Source organism: Callorhinchus milii, unplaced genomic scaffold (genome assembly GCF_018977255.1).
Source record: "Callorhinchus milii isolate IMCB2004 unplaced genomic scaffold, IMCB_Cmil_1.0 Scaffold1161, whole genome shotgun sequence".
NCBI classification, from domain to species: domain Eukaryota; kingdom Metazoa; phylum Chordata; class Chondrichthyes; order Chimaeriformes; family Callorhinchidae; genus Callorhinchus; species Callorhinchus milii.
In genome coordinates this window covers 1-19,611 of record NW_024705902.1, presented here as the reverse complement: position 1 = coordinate 19,611, position 19,611 = coordinate 1, and the positions used below count along the sequence as shown (strand labels likewise).

At 47.5% G+C, this 19,611-nt stretch overlaps 1 protein-coding gene across 1 annotated transcript; it reads right to left on the bottom strand.

Moving 5' to 3' along the window:
• Positions 1-542: 542 nt before the first annotated feature.
• On the bottom strand, positions 543-18,369 carry LOC103172077 (ubiquitin-associated protein 2-like; the record flags this gene model as incomplete). The annotated part of the gene is made up of 9 exons (XM_042346619.1): positions 18,316-18,369; positions 17,486-17,538; positions 12,845-12,916; positions 10,696-10,781; positions 5,992-6,163; positions 4,542-4,740; positions 2,590-2,837; positions 1,538-1,710; positions 543-732 (listed from the first exon to the last, which is right to left on the bottom strand). Coding segments are annotated over exons 3-9 (1,134 nt in total), but the record flags the coding sequence as incomplete, so codon positions are not given.
• Positions 18,370-19,611: the final 1,242 nt, after the last annotated feature.

Genomic DNA, 19,611 nt, shown 5'->3' with positions numbered 1-19,611 from the left:
GATAACATTTTGCACGTGTGAGCTTGTTTTTACTGATTTGTGTATCCAAATTTCTTGATTCTCCACATTTAGAAAATATTTGTTTTTCGCTATTTTTGGATCCATTTTGCTATTTTTGGATCACAATTCTCCACATTAAATACCAACTGCCACAACTTTCCCCACTCACTTAATTGATCTAAGTCCCTTTCTGTCTTCCTGCTCCTATCTACACAATTTACTGAGCCTAACTTTATGTCATCTACAAATTCTGATATGAAACTTCCCATTACTTCTTCTAAATCAATTATATCTATATGGCGAATAGCTGCGGTCCCAGTACAGATCCCTGGGGGATACCACTTGTCACATCCCGCCAATCAGAGAACGTTTCCTTTGTCCCTATTCTGTGTTCCCCAACCACCACCTCCTGGCTGAGATTAGTAACTGCATGGCATGGGGACAGCACACAACACCCACCCCCCGGGCTGAGATCAGTAACTATGCTGTGTTACGGAAGCGGAATCGTAACCTTGGCCTGTGTTATGGTTGTAAAGTATTACCTTGCCCTGTGTTATGTCTTTCTGTGGTGAGGAGGATAGGGAGTTGCAGTAGGGAGCCTTTTGGCTGGAGCTTGGATCATACTGTGTGCCCTGGGCACTGCTCTGAACTGTGAACACAGAGGCGGTGATAGAGCTGGGCTGGTACCCCAAATCCTGGCTTGGGTTAGAGGAGATGGTGGAAGAGGTTTCACTATAGGAGAGAAAAAGATAGTTAAACCACCACTTATTGCACTCACGGTACAACCCAGTGATCAGTCTAGTTCAGTTTGTCGCATTCACACCTCTCAGACAAAATGCTGTTGGTTCTAAGTCTATAGAACTATGAGCTCAGCTTCTCACTGGGGAAAGAGGGAATTTTCTGTGCGGAAAGTGCATGGCACATCACTCGGGGTCTCTCCTCGGTTCTCCTGCAGGAGACGATTGTCTGTCCTGACAGTGAACCACAAAACACCTCACTTTCCCCCTCTTTGCTCTCTCATTTTTTTCTTTCTCCCACTATCTCTCATGCTCTCTATATCTCTCTATCACTCTTCTCTCTCTTTCTCTTAATCATTCTCTCTCTCCCCCTCACACTCTCTCTCCATCACACTTTCTCTCTTTTTCTTTCTCTGTTCTCTCCCTCTCTCAATCATTCTTTCTCCCTCTCTCTGTGAAACATACTCTCTCCCTCTCTCACACATCTCTTTATCTCCCATTCCCACTTTGCCCATCACCTGGGGAGTGACCTGTCACATCAGAGAAAAGGCAAGTATTATTCCCACTCCCTCGATTGTCCTTCCAACCAACTGCCACTTGGGGAGAGAGGGAAATGGTTTTGGGAAATGGTCTCTGGCCAGATGAAATCATCCGTCAGATGCAGCCTTCTGGACTACTGTTTGGCTTCCAATACTATTGTTTGACCCAATACAGGTCTTCAACCAACCTTTGACTCAAAAGTGACACTGGAAGCCAGGCTGACACACAGATATGTAATCGAGAATAAAAAACCAACATACCTGACAGCACTGGTGTAGAGGCTGCTCTGTGTCAGATGGACTGACACTCTAGTTGCTGGGGCTGATTCATAATCTGACAGCAGAGGCTCTGATCCAAACTGCAAGGCCCCAAACTGCAGGTTTAATCCTGTGATGTCTGTGGAGCCTGGCATCTCCACTGCACTAGCTGGGATCTGCAGCCAGAGAAAAAGGTTCATTTTCAAGACAAGCAAAACCTCCAGCTACCAACGGTGGCATAATAGGACAAAGCATTCCCCACCTGAGCTCTCTACTCTAACCCTGTTCCCTGCCTTCTCTCTGCTCATTATGCCTGTGTTTATGCATTCTTCTCCTTGATGAGCACCCTTCTCCCAAATGCCTCTTTGTATGTATATACACAAACACACATACTCTCTTTAAAACCCCTCTACCTTATGGTAAGCTTTTGGAATTCTATAACATAGGAACGGATTCAATTCCTGGGTTAGGGCAAAACCTTAGACAAGTTTCCTTATTCACACACACTGTTGGAATGTATAAATGTAATATATACAACCAGAAGGAGTTGTATACAGCCCTGATTGGCCTCCTTCTGTTAGTTTTAGATAAAGTTTTTCAGATTAAGCACATAGAATAGTAAAAAACAAGCCCAAATAAGGCAGACTGAAACTGGTGCAAACTGGCTGTTGGGGCCCTCCATACAAAAAAAGAAACAAAAGGTATATAAGGTTGGGCTAAGGGGTGGTCTTTAGAGATCTCTCCAGGGCAGATTATAGAAGGGTTGGTAGTGTTGCTCTGTTATTTTATGTTGCATTAATTTCGTATAACCAAGATTATTTGAATGCTTAATAAACTGTTGTAATCCACCATTTTGGTTTGTCAAGATTGAACTTATTTTCTGGGTGCAGGCTTGGTTGCAAACGAGTCCGATACCCTAACAACACACCTCGTTTTACCTAGCGGTAAGTAAAAACCTACTTGTTAGTCGCTTCCCAGGGTAATAATTCCTTTAAAAAAAATAATAAATTGGTCACTCAAGCTCCAGCCACCCGCCCACCACCTATGCCACCTACCTTAGATGAAATAGAGACCTTCTTCCTGGGGGGTTTAAGCTTTTGCTGGGCAGGCCCGGGACTGCAGGGCTGGTTCTCTGACGATCCTGGGGATATCTGAGTGCCCCTGGGTTTGTTGGGGAGGGAGTTGAGAGCCTCGGCCGTCGGCTGTTTTGTAAGGATGAAGAGGTCAGCCATGCCAGAGTTTCCATATGGCCCTCGCTGGCTGAAGGTACTGTGGACTGAAGAGTCCGCTTGGGATTTCAACTCTGCCACAGGAAGATCATATTGTGTATTAGCACGCTTGTCAGTCACCTTGGTTGCGCACACATTTGTCTCGGGCAGAATAATAAATAGAATAACAACCCTAGTATTTGATTCAGCACCCTATCATGTCATCGAGATCTCTCAAAGGGCTTCATGGGATACACTGCTAAGACAATATCAACCTGCTCGCTCCCTTTCCTCAGCGGGCTCCGGCCTACTCTATGTCCGCCACCTTGCACATCCCACCATTGGCAGTCGGACCTTCAGTCTCTCTGCCCCCACCCTCTGGAACTCCATCCAACAGTCCCTCTGCCTTACCCCCTCCCTCGCCATCTGAAGAGCCTCTTCTTCAACCAACCGTGGCTTCGGTCACCCTGTTATCCCACACTCCCCTACCTTCCACCTCCTCCTGATGCCTGGATAGTGAGGTCTAAAACCCTCACTATCCAGCGCTCTGGGATGTCCTCATGACGTGAAAGGCACTGTGTAAATTAATTTGTAGTTGTTTTTGTTGTAATGATTGTGTATTTGGTGGGCGAAATACAACAGCCAATTGGAGCACAATAATATTGAGATTGCCAGACAGAACATTGGGAAACAGGAACTCCCTTCTCTTTACCCGTGTGATAAAGAGAGCGCCAAATGGTTGAACACTGTTCAAGGGGATGTTAAATATCTCTGCTGCAGGGTTACTTGAAAATAAAATGGAATTTCTCTCTGTTCCCTGGTTTCCTGGCTGACAGCCTCCCAAGTGGAGTCCTGTACCTCAGTGGTTAGAGCACTCGCTTTGCAAGTGAGAGACCTGAGTTCAATTCCTTGGGCAAGTTTCCTTACTCCACACAGAGCCTAATAATAATCCCTCCAAAAAAAAACTAAAAACAATAATAAATCGGTCATTTTCAATCTATGACTGTTTGTGGGACTTTGCTGTGCGCAATTGGCTGCCGCGTTCGCCCACAAATATACAGTCAATTCACTTTACAGTGTGTTCTGTAAAGCGCTTTGGGACGTCCTCCCGACGTGAAAAGCGCTATATCAAATGCAAGGATTATTATTATTATAAGGACTACAGGAGGACTGGAAGCTTGTCCTCAGAAGATGGGATAGGTCAGATATCCTGCGGATGAGTGTGAGAAGCAGGCCGAATGGTAGGAATGGTAGGGGTGTAGTGAAGAGGGCGCGGCCACATAGGATTTGAACACAAACAACGATAATCCTTGCATTTGATATCGCGCTTTATCACGTCTTCGAGAAGTCTCAAAACTCTTCACAGGATACACTACAAAAAGTACTGAATGCATATTGTGTGGATGAAACGCAGCAGCCAATTGCAGACAACAGTGTCCCACAACAGTTGTGGATTGAGTGACCAAATTATTATTTATTTACTTAAATTTTTATTGAAGGGATTTTCATCCCGGAAAGTGATCCGCCAATTGACTAACAACTAGGTTCCTCCTTACTACTGGTAAACCAAGGTGTGTGTGTGTGTGTGAAATAAGGAAAGTTGCCTAAGGTTTCGCCTTGACCTGTCCTTCCCAGGAATCAAACCCGAATCCTCTTACTTGCGAGGAGAGCATTCTAACCACTGAGCTATAGGACTGTGGGCCTTAAACATACCAAGGGGATCCGGGACACGCACAGGAACCCCAAACGACCCCCACCCCCAAAATACACACACAAGCTAAAGAATCGAAGTGTCTCACCAAACTGGCTGAGTGCTGACGGTTGTGAAGTTGGCCCTACGTCCCAGGAGGAGGATGGTTTGCTGCTGGGCTGCGTGTGCTGTGCTGTCAACTGTGCCAGGGCCTGTGCTGTTTTCAGCTGCTCTAGGAGCTGGGAGCCCGCACTGCTGCCAGCCTTGGGCTCCCCCACCTCAACAAAGCTCTTCCCCAGCATGCTGACCTGTGGCCAGGGGAAGCAGTGGTCATCACAAGCCATCAGCATTTCACATTACCTCCCTCCCTCAATCCCACGCACACACGTATGCACGTGCTCACTCACTTCATTCACATCAACACTTACTCTCTTTACTCTGTGTCCATATTCCCAGGTCAGGGTTATGGGCACAGTAAAGCTCCCTCTACATTGTGCGTCCACACTCCCAGATCAGGGTTAGAGACACAGTAAAGCTCCCTCTACACTCTGCGTCCACACTCCCAGGTCAGGGTTAGACACAGTAACGCTCCTTCTACACAGTGCATCCGTCCACACTCCTAGGTCAGGGTTACAGATACTGTAAAGCTCCCTCTACATTGTGTGTCCACACTCCCAGGTCATATACTCTCTCAAAAAAAAGGGGAAGGTCCAAATAATTTTTGGTCAGCTCGATATCTGACACATCACCGTTGCTTAAGAGTCTACAAACCAAGCTGCGAATTTCACACATCCCACTTACACATGGAAATCCCAAAGATAGATTGCTCAAATGATATGTTCACTCTCTCTCTGGAGGAATGCATCCCGCTTACCTAATTCCGGTGAGTATTAGGAGCAGGTTGGCTTGGGGGTGGGTGGGGGGGATCCCAGAGTGCGCGTTGGGCTAACCGCTGGAGTCTGACCAGCTCAAACCACGCAGCTTAGTCATTGAGCGAGAGAGAGAGAGAGCGCTGACTGGCCAGCTTTCCCGCTGCTTGTCCAGCTGGGATCACCCTCCCCGTTAGCGTATTGGCTTGCAGGGTTAACAGGAGCTGAGTGGGATGACTCCTGCCCCAGGGATGGTCTGCCTTGTCATAAGCAGTGCCCTAGAATTCTGTGGATTCACCTGGTTCAGGAATATACTGTGTGGGGTTGGTGGTGGAAGGGGGGAAGAGAGAGAAAAATCTACTGGAAAAGGGGGTGGAAGGGGCCCGAATTTAATAGGGGTTAAATGGAAAAGGACCCGTCGGCTCATGGAATGTAACCTTTCCATCCGGCCAGCACCGTTATCCCATCGTTATTCCTCCCTGCCCTCCATCCTCTCCGATCCCGAGCCCCAGCTTGGATCAAAACTCTTAGTCTGTCCAGCATCTTGAGATATCCTCCCAACGTGAAAGGCGCTATACAAATGTCATTTTGTTGTTGTGGTTGCAGTGTCACAAAGCAAGTGCCTCACCCACACCAGGAACTAGCATCCCAGTATCTCTTCCCCCTCTCCCCTAAAGCAACATTATTTACCATATTGTGCTGAGGGAAGGCACTGGGAGGGGACGGCTGGGCTGTGGACCGTTGCTTTGAGTTGCTGTAAACCAGGGGTTGGGAGAGGGTGGAGGAGCTGGTGGTGTCCAGGGAGGTGGGGTCATTCTCAGAGGCTGTGGGCTGCTTCCCCAACAACACGGCCAAGTCAATCCTAGAATAACAAGAAGCCTTATATTTGACACGGCACCTTTCACACCAGGAGGATGTCTCAAAGCGTTTCACAGGATTCACAGTAAAGCGCAGTGACTGTGTGACTTTGTAAGTAAACATAGCAACCAATTTTAGGCACAGCAACATGCCCACAAACAGCAGTGAATTTAAAGCCATTTATATATCACTAGCTGTACCCATTTTAGCTACACTTGCAACCAAAAGATCCAATATGGAATGTCGATTTCAGTATTGTTATGGTTTATATTACATTATTATACTTATATTATATTATATTATACGTTATATATTATTTACTTTATATTATACTTTATACACTATTATACATAAAATTATATTATATTTTATGTTATACTTTATGCCAGAGTATTATACATATGTAAGATTATTATACTTGGTATTAGATTATTATACTTTATATATTATTATAGTTTACATTAGATTATTATACTTTATAAAGAATAATAATCTAATAGATCAGGAGAGTCTAAAGAAGCTGGGATTATTCTCCTTGGAGCAAAGATTAAGAGAAGACTTCATAGAAGTTTTCAAAATAATGAGTGATTCGATAGAGTGAACAAGGAGAAACTATTTCCGCTGGCAGGTGGGTTGGTAACCGGAGGACACTGATTTAAAATGGTTGTTAAAAGAAACAGAGGGGTGGGTGAGGAGAAATGTTCTCATACAGTGAATTGTTGGGATCTGGAATGCATTGCCTGAAAGGCGGTGGAAGCCGATTCCATAACAATTTTTAACAGAGAAGTAGATAATTATTTTGGGAGGACAAGTTTGCAGGGTTATGGGGAGAGAGCGGGGGAGTGGGGTTAATCAGGGCTATGGGGAGAGAGCGGGGGAGTGGGGTTGATCAGGGCTATGGGGAGAGAGCGGGGGAGTGGGGTTGATCAGGGCTATGGGGAGAGAGCGGGTAGTGGGGTTGATCAGGGCTATGGGAAGAGAGCGGGGGAGTGGGGTTGATCAGGGCTATGGGGAGAGAGCGGGGGGAGTAGTGGGGTTGATCAGGGCTATGGGGAGAGATCGGGGGGAGTAGTGGGGTTGATCAGGGCTATGGGGAGAGAGTGGGGGAGTGGGGTTGATCAGGGCTATGGGAAGAGAGCGGGGGAGTGGGGTTGATCAGGGCTATGGGGAGAGAGCGGGTAGTGGGGTTGATCAGGGCTATGGGGAGAGAGCGGGGGGAGTGGGGTTGATCAGGGCTATGGGGAGAGAGCGGGGGAGTGGGGTTGATCAGGGCTATGGGAAGAGAGCGGGGGAGTGGGGTTGATCAGGGCTATGGGGAGAGAGCGGGGGAGTGGGGTTGATCAGGGCTATGGGGAGAGAGCGGGGAGTGGGGTTGATCAGGGCTATGGGGAGAGAGCGCGGGAGTGGGGTTGATCAGGGCTATGGGGAGAGAGCGGGGGGAGTAGTGGGGTTGATCAGGGCTATGGGGAGAGATCGGGGGGAGTAGTGGGGTTGATCAGGGCTATGGGGAGAGCGCGGGGGGGGGGGAGTGGGGTTGATCAGGGCTATGGGGAGAGGCGGGGGAGTGGGGTTAATCAGGGCTATGGGGAGAGAGCGGGGGAGTGGGATTGATCGGGGCTATGGGGAGAGAGTGGGGGAGTGGGGTTGATCAGGGCTATGGGGAGAGAGCGGGGGGGGGAGTGGGGTTAATCAGGGCTATGGGGAGAGAGCGGGGGAATGGGGTTGATCAGGGCTATGGGGAGAGAGCGGGGGGAGGGAGTGGGGTTGATAGGGTTACGAGGAGAGAGTGTGGGAGTGGGGTTGATCAGGGCTATGAGGAGAGAGCGGGGGAGTGGGATTGATTTGGATAGCTCTTTTGAAAGAGCGGCACAGACATAACAGGTCAAATATATAATTATATTATACATACATTAAAATACATTAGAATATAGCACAGAAACAGGCCATTTGGCCCAACTGGTCTACGCCAGTGTTTATGCTCCACACGAGCCTCCTCCTGCCCTTCCTCAACTAAGCTTTCAAGCCTAACCTTCTATTGCTTTCTCCCTCATGTACTTCTCTCGCTTTCCTTTAAATATATCTATGTCATTTGCCTCAACAGCTCCTTGTGGAGCATGTTCCACATTCCCACTACTCTGCGTGAAGACATTTCTTCTAACTTCCCTATTTAATCTATTGGTGACTATTTTATATTGATGGCCCCACAAGTGGAAACATCTTTCCTATGTTGACCCTATCGAAACCTTTCATCATTTTAAAGACCTCTATCAGGTCACCCCTTACCCTCCTCTTTTCAAGAGAAGAGTCCAAGCATATTCAGGCCTTTCTAAGTATAATCTCTCAGTTCTGGGATCATCCTTGTCCCCATAATGTGAGGACCAGAGCTGCACACAGTATTCTAAAGTTGGTCTAACCAAGGTTCTAAAGAGGTTTACCTTAACTTTCCTGCTTTTTATTTCCATCTCTCTAGAAATGAACCCCAATGCCTGGTTTTTTTTTTTGTGGCCTTATTAACCTGCGTTGCTACTTTTAGTGAATTGTGTATGTGTACCCCTAGATCCCTTTGCTCCTCTATCCCATTTAGGTTTTTATTTTCCAGGATTTATGTGACTTCCTTATTCCGTCTATCAAAATGTACCATCTCACTTTTCTACATTCAAATGCATTTGCCATTTAAATGCCCACTCAGCAAGTTTATTAATGTCTTGGTGTAACTTGTTGCAGTCATCCTCTGTATTAACTACACCCTGTAATTTGGTGTCATCCACAAATTTTGAAATTGTACTGCAGATTTCCGAAACCAAATTATTAATGTATATTGTAAATAACAGTGGACCCAATACTGATCCTTGTGGAACACCACTATCCACCCCCTGCTAGTCTGAGTAGTTACTCTTTACCCTACTCTCTGTTTTCTGTTATGCAGCAAGCTTGCCATCTATTCTATTTTTCCTTTGACTGCACATCCTTATTCATTAGTCTATCATGTCGTACCTTATTGAATGCCTTTTGGAAATCTAAATATATTACATCTACCGCATTACCCTTGTCTATTCTTTCTGCTACCCCTTGAAACAATTCAATAAGGTTGCTCAGGAAGACCTTCCTTTTTGAAATCCGTGCTGACTATTCTTTATTATGTTTTCCATTTCTAGATGTTTTTCTATTCAGTTTCTCCTTCAGTAAGGATTCCATTATCTTTCCTACCCCCAATGTTAAGCTGACAGGTCTGTAGTTCCCTGGGCTTGTTCTATTGCCCTTTTTAAATATAGGTATAACATTATCTGTCCTCCAGTGCTCTAGTTACCATATTATGTATCTCTTCCCTCGATTCTTTTAATATATGCGGATGCAATCCATCTGGACCAGGAGTTTTATCCTCTCTTAGTTCTGTTAGTTTTTCCATTCTTGTAGCTGACAATGTCATGGGCGTATTTTTTTGGGGGATCTTCCTCCTAAGGTTAATGAGCTATATTAAAAAATAAGCCCCAAAATATGAGAGAAAATAAAGAAAACAGACGAAGCTAAGTCACAGCAACAACAAAATTACATTTTTAAAGCGCCAAGTCCTCCCACTGAGACCCCGCACAGGAATCCTCCCAGCTGTGCATAGATCAAAATTAAATGTTTATAGGTGTGCCCGACTGTGTGTCTACATTCCATATGGGATCCTTTGGTTGCAAGTGAAGCTGCAATGGGTACACAGCTAGTACTTTATATGATAGGATATTCTCCCCCCAAAATGCCCATGCTTTTCTGTTGCTACTTTGTTACAGAATATATTAATAAATGTATCTCTCTAGAGAGGCATTTAATTTCCTCTGCCACAACTTTGTTGCAGAATACCACAAATACCACAGATTTAGCACTTAATTAAAGTATATTTTAAATATAGCTCATCAACAATAGGAGATCCCTGAAAAAAATATGGCCATGACACTCTCCTATGCAAAATCTTTCCGAAGAGGTATAAATCATGTCTCTAAGTCAATTGGTTATTGAGATCTTGGCCGAAACACACACACAGACATTGTCGTTTTATTAGTATAGATTTATAAATGTCTGAAAGATGTCCCTTGAGCTGGATAATGTATAATATCATTATATATTTGACCTGTTATGTCTGTGCCGCTCTTTCAAAAGAGCTATCCAAATCAAGTTGGATCCAAAGGGGTGGAGGATAGGGAGGGTGGGAGTTGGAGTCCAGAGGGGTGCAGAATAGGGAGGGTGGGAGTCGGAATGTGGCTGAAGGCATGTCAGCATTTTGCCAGCGATCACTGTAACCAATTTTTGTACAGTGATGTTCCTACAAACAACCATGAATCAAGTGATATTTTAACAGAATGCCAGCTGGCATTTTGAGCTCCCAATCCAAGCCGATATTTCAATCTAGTGCCTAGCTTCCATCTGCCTGTTTGGGTGAACATTAAAGGATTTTATGGGCTGTGCTGTGTGGGGAAGAGAGAAGGGAGTTTCTCTCTTCCCGGATGTCTTGTGGCTTGAAAACAGTTATTACGAACCCAGTGCCTTACCAACCTTTGCCCTGCTGTGATGGTTACAGTCTTGTTTTCAAGAGGAAGGGAGCCAACATTGGAGGAGGTAAAAATCTTTGTCTCCGAGAGCTGGCGTAGAGAAAATCAGGATTAAATCTCAGCAAGAAGCACAGATCAAACAAGAACAAAAACAACTTGCATTAATATAGTGACTTTCAGGCATGATAGGATTAAAAATACAGTAAACTGCTGATAAGTAGTCACTCTGAGAGAAAAAACTGACTAATGAGTAGGAGGGGGAATTGGACTTGTGTATAATTATAGTAAACTCCTGATAACTATTCACTCTGATTAAATACATTCTGCCAGGATATTGATAGCTTGATGATTTAGACCAGGGGAGGCAAAGTTTTGGCTGAGTTCACAGTCTTGGCTGATGTTCTAGTGCAGTACGCGGGGAACACCCCAAGGACCTCAGTTTAATGTCTCATCCGAAGGACAGCACCCCTGACAATGCAGGGCGCTTCAACACTGGATCGGATTGTCATTTCATCCTGACATTCTAACCGGGGGGTGTGGGGGTGTGCAAGGTTTTTTGGCTGCTGAGGGCCGGATGCCCTATTTAAGAAATGTCCGAAGGCCACAAAAGTTATATTTTTGTGTTTCCCTCCAGAAACATAACAACATTTACACAGCGCTTTTTTCATGTCAGAAAAACATCTCAAAGTGCTTGACACTGCTAGCTGTGTAGCTGAGCTGGGGGTCGGTGCTTAGTCGAGTGTGAGATGGGAAAGGGAAAAGATGACTGAAAGTGTGGTCAAAATGTTAGGTGTTGATGTGGCTTGAAAGAAGAGAGAGAATGATCGAATCTGGAGAACTACAGAAACAGAGCTTCAGAGAGCGGAGGCAAATGGAAATGATGGGCAAATCTGGCGGGGGGACATGAAGCAAGCTGGTGAGGGTTAAGCAAAGGGAACGGCTCAGTTAGGAGGTTACAGTAGTAGGTGGTGTTGGGGGGAGGGGAGGGGGGAATGTAGAATGAAGGGCCTTGAGTAGTAGTTTCTCACTGGAGAAAGAGGGAGTTTTCTGTGAGGAAAGTGCATGGCACATCACTCGGGGTCTCTCCTCAGTTCTCCTGGAGGAGATAATTGTCTGTCCTGGGTAGATGTTTATCGGGGAAGGAGGGAGTTAGCGGAAGTTGGCAAGTTGGACATGTCCTCGGGCCATTTGGCACCCTGACTTAAAAGGTAGTGACAAATTGAGCCAGGTTCGAATTATCAGGAGTTTAGTGTAATAATTAATAATAATCCCTGCATTCAACAAAGTTGACATCAGGAGGACATCCCAAACCCTTCACAGCATATATGGCAACATTTGGTGACTGTTTTGGAGTAAACAGCAATGTCCTGTAAACAGCCATGGAGAGAGTGACCAATTTTTATTTGCGGGACACTGGAAAAGAGAAAAAGATTGGTTTGGATGAAGGCCCTTCGGTCAGTCTGATCTCATCCCTCTACAACACCCAAACTTGTCACTGATTTCAATGACACAAAAAGGGGCTGCCTTGACCCTAAAGGCGGTGCTGAGAAGAGCAACCAGCATGATCCTGTGTTAAAGAGGAATGAGCTACGAGCAACAGTTACGACAATCTAGTCATGCTAGAAGACAACTCATAGAGGTGTACAACATTTTAATAGGGATCAAAAAAGTAAACCCAGATTAATACTTTATAAGGCAGAAGGCGGTAGAGGATACAGTTTATAGAGATGTAAAGGCAATTTCAGGAGCGAGGGTGTTTAATGACAAATAGGATTGTCAGGAAGGGGACTAGGGCCCAGGAGACTGGCCCTCATTTAAAATTTAAAACCGGTTGCTTACAAACAGCAAATTACATTGTTACGGCGTCTTTTATGTAGGGAGGAAGTCCCAAAGTGCTGGGAAGTGATTGCACCAGAACTGGGTGTCAATTCAGATCTTGAAAGTAGGTGAGGAAAGAGGCGAGGAGCAGGAGTTTCCAGGACAGAGTTCTAAAAAGCCCAGGGAGGTGGTTTGGGTGGGGGGGAAAGGTGGGGCAAAGCTGATCTAATATGTGCTGTATTGAACTCGAGGGCAGTCGGGATGAGAGCAGGAGATGGAGAGAGAGAGAGAGAGAGAGAGAGAAGCAAGGCTGCAGATGCAAAGCATCCTCTTACCTGGTAGCAGCCATTGACTGCCGCAGGGGAAGTCCGTTTGCAGCCCGATGGTAGGAAGCTACCCATTGCTGGCTGAAATACAGGGCAAACTACAAACATCAGCACAGGTGGGAGGCTTCTACGCAGCACCCGACCTCTCTCACAACCTGTCTCTCCCCTCAGCTAGAACCTTAACACAGACAGGGAGAGGGTGTGGGGTGGGGAGGGGGCGCTGGGTAGAAGAGGGGGAACAGACCGGATGGAGGCTTTCCACTTTCTTTCATGTGCATTGACGGTCAATACCCACTCCTCCCCCTGCCACTGAGCGTGAGTAATTTTTTTGTGGGCAGGAGGGGTGTAATGATGGACAATAAGGAGGCTTCCTGGCTCCTCTGCATTCCAGCCAGCACCAGGGTTACTCTTCAGACATCAAGGGCAACAAAAAACAGACTGCTCACCTCCGCAAAACAGTCAGTGGCTGCTAACAGCTAATGGTCAGGGGCTAACAAGAGAAACGGACAGAAACGCACCAGATAGAAAGTCAAGCCAAGCTCCTAACAAGCTACACAGAGCAGCAGTTAGTGATGCTATGTGCCAGATCATGAAACTCCCCTCTTTCTCTCACTTCCATTTCCATAAACAAATTGTCATTGACACAGCGCCTTTCATGTCTTGAGGACATCCAAAGTTGCTGGTCAGTCTTGGCTGGGCATCTGAGCTGCGGAGAGGAGTTATAATAATAAAAATAATAATAATAGTTGAAGGGAGTGTGGAGGAAAACTGATGATCGAAGGTGCGGGTCAAAGAGGAAAATCTTGAGGCAGACCGTACAAGAGTGGAGACAGGATGAGATGGATATCTAGACAGATAGGCAAACAGGCAGGCACAAAGAAACAAGATACGTACACATCAACCTAGAGAGACACACACATACACAAAAACAGACACACACAAACACAAAGGCCCAGACACACATACGTACACAACAATCCAGACAGGCAGACATAGACACAGACCCAGATAGACACAGACACACACACACACATACCCAGACAGACACATATGCACACACATCCAGACCCAGACAGATACAGGGAAAAACACACACAAGACAGACAACAAGAACAACAAGATTCCATTTATAGAGCGCCTTTCACGTCGGGAGTTCGTCACAAGGCGCTAACAGTTGGGTCAGGACCTGAGCATTGGGGAAATGGTCAGGGTGAGGGGAGGGAAGGGAGGGAGCGAGCAGGGGGAAATGGTCAGGGTGAGGGGAGGGAAGGGAGGGAGCGAGGAGGGGGGAAATGGTCAGGGTGAGGGAAGGGAGGGAGCGAGGAGGGGGTAGAGAGTCGAGAGGGGAGCTGAAGGCACGGTCAAAGAGAAAGGTCTTGAGACCGGCCTTGAAGGAGGAAAGGGAGGAAGCGGCGAAGGCACTGGGGATGGAGTTCCAGAGCCTCGGGGCTGAGAGGCTGAAGGCCCGGCCACCGATGGTAGGGCGGTTGGGGCGGGGATGTGGAGCAGACCGGAGCCAGAGGAACGGAGGGTACGGGCAGGTAGGTAGGGGGATAGTAGGTTGGAGAGGTAGGAGGGAGCAAGGCCGTGAATGGCCTTGTAGGTGAGGATGAGGATCTTGAATTCGATCCTCTGGGGGATGGGGAGCCAGTGGAGGCGAGCGAGGGTGGGAGTGATGTGGTCCGGCCTGGTGCGGGACAGTACACGAGCTGCAGAGTTCTGAATGACCTGCAGCTTGTGGAGGGAGGTGCCGGGAAGGCCGGCGAGGAGAGAGTTCCCATAGTCCAGCCTTGAGGTGATAAAGGCGTGGACCAGGTTTCAGCAGCGTGAGGGGTGAGGTAGTGCCGTAGTCTGGCGATGTTCCGGAGGTGATGGAAGGCGGTGCCAGTTGTGGCGCGGATGTGAGGGAGAAAGGACAGCTCAGGGTCGAACAGAACCCGAGGTTCCTGACTGGCTTTGAGAGGTGGAGAGTGCAGCCTTGGATGCTGATGCTGTCAGCGCCTGAGGTGCGGAGGCGCTGACGTGAGCCAATCAGGAGGGCCTCAGTTTTGCGCACGTTGAGCTGAAGAAAGTTGTCTCTCGTCCAGGACTCGATGTCGGACAGGCAGCTGTCAGGACATCGGTGGTCGTGGAGTTGAGGGTAGAGGAGGAAAGGTAGAGTTGGGTGTCATCCGCATACATGTGGAAGTTAACCCCATGTCTGCGGATGATGTCACCAAGGGGGAGCATATAGAGGGTGAAGAGGAGGGGACCGAGGACAGAGCCCTGAGGGACACGCACGAGACAGTGCGGGGGTGGAGGAAAAGCCTTGGAAACAAAGTGAAGACGGTGGGAGATGTACGACCTAAACCACTCAAGGACAGGGCCTTGAAGGTTGAGGTGGGAGGACAAGCGGTGGAGGAGGATAGCGTGGTCGACCGTATCGAATGCTGCCGATAGGTCGAGGAGGACGAGGAGGCAGAGGGAGCCCTGGTCACAGATGGTCAGGATGTCATTGGTGACCTTGACCAGGGCAGTTTCTGTGCTATGGGCAGCACGGAAACCCGACTGAAGGGGTTCGAATAATGAATGGGTGGAGAGGAAAGAGCGCAGCTGGGAGGCGACAACTCTTTCCAGGACCTTGGACAGGAAGGGGAGGTTGGAGATGGGCCGGTAGCTTGATAGCTGCGACGCATCAAGGGAGGGTTTTTTCAAGGTGGGAGTGATGGTGGCAGTTTTTAAGGGAATGGGAATAGAGCCAGAGGAGAGGGACAGGTTGATGTCTGTGATATGTGAGGCAAGGAGGTGGAGCTGGGAGATAAGGAGTGGAGTGGGGATGGGGTCAAGGGAGCAGGTGGTGGTTTCAGGGATAGGATGAGTTTGGTGACAGAGGGTGGGGAAACGGGTACGAAGGTGTGTAGGGGAGGATGGGTAGGAGTCGGAGTGTGGGAGGGAAGGGGTGGGGGTGGGTGGAAGTTGGAGGGGAAGTGACCGCGGAGCGGATTCCCTTGATTTGGATTCAAGGAAATCCAGCATCTCCTCGCAGTGAAGGTTGGAGGAGATGACCTGCGCGGGGTGGCGGGGGGACGGAGGAGTCGGGATGTGGTAGAAAACAGTAGCCTGGGGTTGTTCTTCGCCTCCAGGATTATCCTGGAGTAGAAGGACGACTTGGCCGAGGCTAGAGTGGAGCGGTAGATTTTGAGGAGGTCCAGCCAGATTTGTCGGTGGACCGTTAGGCCAGATTTGACAGGTGCGTTCAGCGGCCCGCACCTGGCTCTTCAGTGAGCGGAGGTGGGTGGTGAACCAGGGGGAGGAGCGAGAGTAGGAGACAGTACGGGAGGTGATGGGGGCAAGAGTGTCGAGTGTGGAGGAGAGGGTGTTGTGGAGGAGGGTGAGAGCAGAAGAGGGGTCAGTGAGGGTTGAAGGCCAGAGGGAGAGGAGTTCAGAGGACTCCAAGGCAGCGGTTAGGGATTGTGGGGGTAACTTCTTCCAGGGCGGTAGAAGATGGTGGTGGGTCTGGTGGAGGTGGGGAGGGGGTGGAGGTGGTGAAGGAGATGAAAAGTGGTGATCGGAGACAGCCTTATCGGTAATGGTGACATCCGAGACACTGAGGCCCCGGGTGATCACCAAATCAGACAGACAGATAGATAGATGCAGGACTCAATACCTATAGTGTAGTGGGATGGTGGGGTGTGGAAGAAGCAGGAATTAAGGACTCACTGCCCCCTTTCTCTCCCTTTCCCAACATAAGAGTTTAAACTGCAGACACCACCTGTGACTGAGCCTCCACTGGCTCCCCATCCCCCAGAGGATTGATTTCAAGATCCTCATCCTCACCTAGAAGGCCATTCACGGCCTTGCTCCCTCCTACCTCTCCAACCTACTATCACCCTACCTACCCGTACCCTCCGTTCCTCCGGCTCCGGTCTGCTCCACGTCCCCCGCCCCAACCGCCCTACCATCGGTGGCCTTCAGCCTCTCAGCCCCTAGGCTCTGGAACTCCATCCCCAGTGCCTTCGCCTTGCTTCCTCCCTCTCCTCCTTCAAGGCCGGTCTCAAAACCTTTCTCTTTGACCGAGCCTTCAGCTCCCCTCTCGACTCTCTTCCCCCTCCTCGCTCCCTCCCTTCCCTCCCCTCATCCTGACCATTTCCCCCTTCCTCACTCCCTCCCTTCCCTCCCCTCACCCTGACATTTCGCCCCCTGCTCGGATGATGACCCAACTGTGCAGCGCCTTGGGACGTCCTCCTGACGTGAAAGGCGCTTTATAAATGGAATCTTGTTGTTGTGACCAGCAGCCTGTGAAGGGAGCACGGCATGGGATCTAATGGGGAGGAAAACTCCAGCTGCGGGGATTGGAGTTTAAAACTTTGGTCCACAAAGCCGTTGTCATGAATTACGGAAGAGGGGACTGCTGGAGAAATAATGTGTAAAGTGGGACACAAAGGGAAAGAGTTTGGGTGGTGGGGTAAATAAGGTAAGAAGAGACATCAAAACAGCAAGGTGCCTTGCGGGTCAATACGAAACATACAGCTTATAGCCAAGGAGCTCAGAGCTTTGCCATCCAACTCCTGCGGACTTTGATGCATGCAGTCAGCCATTTTTTTGAGATTCTTCTCTTCCCCACCCCCCACACACACAGCCACACAGAATTTTTAACATTTAGCTACCTACATCTTCATTCCAGTCGTCTGTTCCCCACTCCTCTGTCGCAGCCTGCCAGATACCTATAATCAAAGTACTTAGGTTACTCTCTCACTCTAAATACCTCCGTCCTGACTTAGCAAGCAAGCATGCAAGCTCACCGAGACACTACCCTGCTTGAAGAGCACTACACAAATGCAAATCGTTGCTTATACACGCACCCCTCACCATGTGGTACTGATAGTAACTGCAAGCTAACTTGCATATGCCAGTAATGCACAGTAACACACGTACATACACACTCACTGTGCGTTACTGACATACAAGGTGCAACCCTCCCGGATTGTTCTGGAATCTACGATTAAAAGGTAAGTCTCCTGGATACCACTGTGAGCAAACCAGGAGAAAAATCAAGAGAGAATTCTCAGGATTTAAGGACATCACGATGAACTTATGATGCTACCATAAGATAAACGGTGTCTAATTTCATGATAGCTATCATTCCCTTCCAGAATACCAGAGTTCACAATCCTACATATAATATTCAGAGATAATGTACAGATCCGGGGCGTTGAGTGCATCCGTGGTCTTACATTTGATATAGCACCATTCAAGTAGAAGGATATTTGTGGAAAAACTCACGGATGCAATTTTATTTGCGGGATTGTCAGCCAGGACACTAATCCAGCAATTACAAAGATTTAAGAAAAATAAGTTACAATCGAATAATCTCAGCAAACATATCTTTCAGAAACAGAACCTTAAAGGGCAGATGGTTTGTGACACAGAAACTTCAAGGTATAAGAGGTGGAATTTTTAAACATGTGGCAAAATAGTTATGGAGTCAGTAATAATCCTACCGGAAGTTGTTTCAAATTTTCTGGAGCAATTTGCTCTGTCACCTCCACTGACCTGAAGCCCTGAAAACAGAAAAAAGTACAAAACAAAGAGGTTTGGATGTAACGGGTTAGGTTTGAGGAGAGTTGATAATACTTGTATAATAATAATCTTTGCATTTGATATAGAGCCTTATCATCTTTACATTGTAAAGTGAATAGACTGCTTCACAGAATATAGTGTAAAGTGCAGTGACTGGATATTTTGTGGGTGGAACTCGGTAGCCAATTGCACACAGCAGTATCCCACAGACAGTCGTGGATTGAGTGACCAATTTTATTTTGAGCGATTTTTACTCCCAGAAGTTATCCACTAATCAACTAACAAACAGGTTCCTATTGACTGCTAGGTAAACAGATGCTAGGTAAGAGGTAAATAATTACAATCCTTACATTTGATTTAGAGACTTTCACATTGGGAGGATGTACTGTAAAGTGTAGTGATTGTGTGTTTAGTGGGTAGAAGCCTATTACACTTTTCGATGCGCTGCAGATAGATGTGAAGTGTCAGCCAGAATACCAAGAGAAAAAAGAAACTCCCTTCCCCAAAGCATCATGCAAGATGTTTAGTGTCTGGCTGAACAGAGCACAAAGAAGGAGAGAGTGATGTCTCATCCAAAGGACAGTGCCTTCGATAATGTGGTGCCCCTTCAAGCACTGCACTGGAGTGTCAGCCCTAGAATGTGGGGCTTCAACCCACAATCTTCTGATTCCCCAATTATAGGGTAACTGTAATATTCCAAACACAACAGTCACAGAGATTACAACACATAACTTGACCATGCAATGTACTGATGGCATAGTAATATGCAAGGCATGAAAAAAGAGGAGCCAACAATGCCACTAACTTCTCACATGACGAGATTCGGAAGACACATACAGTGAGGATTTGTCACTCCAGATCGTTTAACATCACTTGCACAACCAGTTCATGGTAATAATCACACACTATTATAGAATATTACAGACAAAGGAGGTGACTATCAAGCTATCAACTTGCCCCACTCCCTCACTCTTACCCAAACCAATCCAACTCCCTCACTCTTACGCAAACTAGCCGAACTCCCCCACTCTTACTCAAACTAGCCCAACTCGCACAGTCTTACGCAAATTAGCCCAACTCCCCCACTCTTACTCAAACTAGCCCAACTCATGCACTCTTACCCGAACTAGCCCAACTCCCCCAATCTTACCCAAACTAGCCCAACTCCCCCAGTCTTACCGAAACTAGCCCAACTCCCCCAATCTAACCCAAAGTAA